General features: G+C 40.9%; 1 protein-coding gene across 6 annotated transcripts in view; it reads left to right on the plus strand.

The window, feature by feature from the left end:
- The window catches only part of PARL (presenilin associated, rhomboid-like), a 68,054-nt gene that overhangs the window by 31,221 nt on the left and 32,234 nt on the right, over positions 1-4,599 (plus strand). For 2 of the 6 annotated variants that reach the window (XM_011986137.1, XM_011986138.1), the window contains exon 3: positions 834-989. The exons of the other annotated variants lie outside the window; for them this stretch is intronic. In XM_011986137.1, coding sequence (XP_011841527.1) covers positions 834-989 — 156 coding nt within the window. The remainder of the gene's footprint in view (positions 1-833; positions 990-4,599) is intronic. 6 annotated transcript variants of the gene reach the window in all.

The raw sequence follows: 4,599 nt of genomic DNA on the forward strand, positions 1-4,599 counted from the left end.
TCCTGAGTAGCTGGTACTCCAGGCACCCGCCACCACACCCGGCTAATTTTTTGTATTTTTAGTAGAGACGGGGTTTCTCCGTGTTAGCCAGGATGGTCTCGATCTCCTGACCTCGTGATCCACCTGCCTCAGCCTCCCAAAGTGCTGGGATTACAGGAGTGGGCCACTGCGCCCGGCCTAGAGTCTGAATTTAATAATTGCTTTTATTATTAAATTCTGGCTCACTTATATAAGCCCTAGAGAATAAATTTATGGGCCTTATTTGGTACAGCATTTCAAGCAGTGCTAAGTTGGTATTTTCAGTTTTATTTGAGGATTTATAGCTGGAAACAGGCCCCAGGGTATTGTGAAGTTAAAAAAATGAGAAACATTAAAATGTCTTTTTTGGCTGGGCACGGTGGCTCACGCCTGTAATCCCAGCACTTCGAGAGGCTGAGGTGGGTGGATCACCTGAGGTCAGGAGTTTGAGACCTCTCTGGCCAACATGGTGAAACCCCATCTCTAAAAATAAAAAAATTAGCCAGGCCTAGGGGCAGGTACCTGTAATCCCAGCTACTCCAGAGGCTGAGGCAGGAGAATCACTTGAACCTGGGAGGCAGAGGTTGCGATGAGCCCAGGTTGAACCATTGAAGTGTAGCCTTGGAGACGAGTGAAACTCCATCTCAAAAAAAAAAGAAAAAAAAAAGCCCTTTTCACTTACTAGATTTCCCTGTGCCAGGTATTCCCTTCTGTTGGTTTGTAAAAAGCAATGGCAATGAAGTATTGTCCTTGGAAATATGTATAGATCTATTTCCCTCTTAAATCTATTTTGTAACATATCTAATTTTATATAGTTTACAGGCTGTGCATTTGGATCAGCTGCTATTTGGCAATATGAATCACTGAAATCCAGGGTCCAGAGTTATTTTGATGGTATTAAAGCTGATTGGTTGGATAGCATAAGACCACAAAAAGAAGGAGACTTCAGAAAGGAGGTAAAGATAAACACTGCTTTCTTTTTTCTAGTTAATCACAGTTTTAAAAAACTGAAACTTAATAGATGCACATGTTTCCAGTGTACATGGTGCATTCACATAATGTGTAATAATTAAATCTGTGTAATTGAATATCTGTCACCTTAAACATTTATCTTTATGCTAGGTATATTTGAATTGTTCTCCACTAGATATTTTGAAATACACTATAGATTATAGTTTACTATTGTTACTCTACTGGTAATAATCCCAAGTTTTGAAGCCTGGTTATTTATGAACTGCTTTTAGTTAATGGCAACATCAGATTTATAGATGTCAAATCAGTGCACCTAATTCTTCACAGTAAGTATTTATTACTGTTTTATATGTCTGGTGTTGTACTTAACGGTGTTCCAGAATTCTGTTCCTCTACCCACATGCATCAAAAATCGCCACAGATAGTTGTTAAAAATGTTAATGTTGACCGGGTGCGGTGGCTCACGCCTGTAATCCCAGCACTTTGGGAGGCCGAAGCGGGCGGATCACAAGGTTAGGAGATCGAGAACATCCTGGGTAACGTGGTGAAACCCTGTCTCCACTAAAAATACAAAAAATTAGCCAGGCATGGTGGCGGGCGCCTGTAGTCCCACCTACTCAGGAGGCTGAGGCAGGAGAATTGCTTGAACCCAGGAGGCGGAGCTTGCAATGAGCCGAGATCACATCACTGCACTCCAGCCTGGGCAACAGAATGAGACTCCGTCTCAAAAAAGATAAATAAAAAATTGTAAAAAGTTAATATTCGCCGGGCACAGTGGCTCAAGTCTATAATCCCAGCACTTTGGGAGGCCAAGGCAGTCAGGAGCTCGAGACCAGCCTGGCCAACATAGTGAAATCTCATCTCTACTAAAAATACAAAAATTAGCCAGACGTGGTGATACACACCTGTGGCCCCAGCTACTCAGGAAGCTGAGGCAGAAGCATTGCCTGAACCCAAGAGGCAGAGGTTGCAGTGAGATGAGATTGTGCCACTGCACTGCAGCTTGGGCGACAGAGCAAGACTTCGTCTCCAAAAAAAAAAAAAAAAAAAAAAAGAAATTAATGTTAGTAGTTGTTAATGTTTCTGTGTGGAGGATGTCTCAGCTCTACTAAAGTTTAAGAATCTCAGTGGATCTCAGCTCTACTAAAGTTTAAAGGCCACTGTTTTACTTGGATCACCTTGATGGATTGCTTTAGAGCAGCAGTCCCCAAACTTTTTGGCACCAGGGACTGGTTTCGTGCAAGAAAATTTTTCCACAGATCAGGGTTGCAGAGGGGCAGATGGTTATCGGATGAAACTGTTCCACCTCAGATCATTAGGCATTAGATTGTCATAAGGAGCGTGCAACCTAGATCCCTCACATGTGCAGCTCACAGTGGGGTTTGCGTTCCTATGAGACTCTAATGCAGCCACTGATCTGACAGGAGGCAGAGCTCTGATGGTAATGCTCTCCCACTGCTCACCTCCTGCTATGTGGCCCAGTTTCTAACAGGCTACGGACCACTAGTGGTCGGCAGCTGGGGCGTTGGGGACCCCGACTTTAGAGTATGTGTTTGAACTGCAGGGAATTTTTCAAAATATATATGCCTTAGGGATAGAGCTAGCAAGTGATTTTTTTTTTTTTTTTTTTCTAAGAGACCGGGTCTCACTCTGTCACCTAGGCTTTAGTGCAGTAATGGGATCATAGCTCACTGAAGCCTCAAACTCCTGGGCCTGAGCGGTCCTCCCGTCTCAGTCTCCTGAGTAGCTGGGACTACAGGCATGTGCCACCACGCTGGGCCAGTTATTTCATTTTTTGTGGAGACAAGAGTCTCACTTTGTTACCCAGGCTGATCTCAAACTCCTGGCCTCAAGTGATCCTCCCACCTTGGCCTCCCAAAGTGCTGGAATTTCACAAGCGTCAGCCACTGTGCCTGGCCCCAAGAGAAGTTTTAAACGTTTCTCAGTGACATGATATTTACACACCTGTGGTAAATACCTGCGATTAAGTATCTGTTCGAGATGAAATGCGAAAAAAAAAAAAATGGAGCTTTTAGAGCTTTTTATTTACTTTATATGCAAGTTGATGGCTCTCTTTCTTCTTAACTGATTTCTTAAAAATGTTTGCTTTCAGATAAAACATATAAATATTTTATTTCTTTTACTCGTCAATACATATTGAACACTGCGATTTTAGTTAATATGTGTTTTCAGGCCCATTTGGTTTTCAAGCACTTTTGTTTTTTATGACTCATTGCCCTTCCAGTCAGGCGAGTGGGTTGATATCTCCTTTACTTTTCCCCTTCCTTGGAACAATGTGATCCCGGCCAGCAAGGGCCTGAGAAGGAAGCCTTGCATTTTCTTTTTACTAATGATGTTTTGAGTTTTCTCTAAGTAGGGAAAGGGATTCATTCCTCCTTGTTTTTCCATGGGCACATTCAAGAAGCATGAGCCCTTTCTGTGTTAGGCTTCATGCCAGAACGGTGGATAATATTTGCAGGTGAAAATGACAATAACTTTGTATTTGAGAAGATAGTAAAACTGACCTATTCCATTATCCTGGATCTCTTACAAAGCTATAGGTTTTCAGCACATGTCTGCATATGAAGTTTTGATATCCAAATGCACCCAAATGGTTCTTGAGAATGGTGAAAAATGATGCAAACAGTATACATAATCTTCATTTAAAGATTGATTTGTTTATAATAGAATTAAATGATAGGTTTAATGTATAAAACCTATGCCCATTAAAGAAGTTTGAAACAATAAATAAATTTAACATGGAAACATGAAAGTCCTGGGAACCCCTTTCGTGCCACTATATATGAAGTAAGATCTGGGAGCTCATACACAGTGTAATTATAATTATAGAAGTGGAATTGGCTGGGTGCGGCAGCTTTGTAATCCCAGCACTTTGGGAGGCCGAGATGGGAGGATTGCTTCAGCCCAGGAGTTCAAGACCAGCGTTGGCAACATAGGGGGACCCTGTCTCTTGAAAAGAAAGGAAATGGAATTATACATACTAATCTGTAGTTTCTTTCACCTTGGATTTTTTTAAAATAACAGATTCTGGTTTAATTTCATAGTTAGAATATATTTTTATTTTAAAACTTTAATCATGGAAAATTTCAAGCAGATACAAATGTAGAGAGAATAGTATGATGAATCATCATCCAGTTTCAGTGTTCCCCAACACAGGGCCAATTTTTTTTTCATCTATTTCCCTTTTTTTCCCCTTCCCTTTCCACCCTTGTATTATTGTAAAGCAAATTCTAGGCATATTTCATCCATAAAACTTTCAACATATATCCCTGAAAAATTAGGACCCTCCTCTATTTATTAAACTCCAGTACCATTATTGCATCTTTAAAAACGTGCAGTTTAGCAGACAATATTCTCAGAATTTTAAAACATAGGACTTTGGTATGAATAATCACTTCCTTGGTACCTGTCTGTATCTGCAAGTGTGCTAGGGGCTTTACATTATTGTTATTCCTTATGACAACACTGCTAGGTACCTATTATTGTCCCATTTCATGTGTCAGGAAACTGAAGTTTAGAAATAATTGAGGTTCCAGAGCTATCCAGTGGTTCTTTGTGGAGAATGTGGGCTCCCTGACTATAAAACAC

The sequence above is a fragment of the Mandrillus leucophaeus genome, unplaced genomic scaffold, assembly GCF_000951045.1.
Source record: "Mandrillus leucophaeus isolate KB7577 unplaced genomic scaffold, Mleu.le_1.0 Scaffold295, whole genome shotgun sequence".
Taxonomy (NCBI): domain Eukaryota; kingdom Metazoa; phylum Chordata; class Mammalia; order Primates; family Cercopithecidae; genus Mandrillus; species Mandrillus leucophaeus.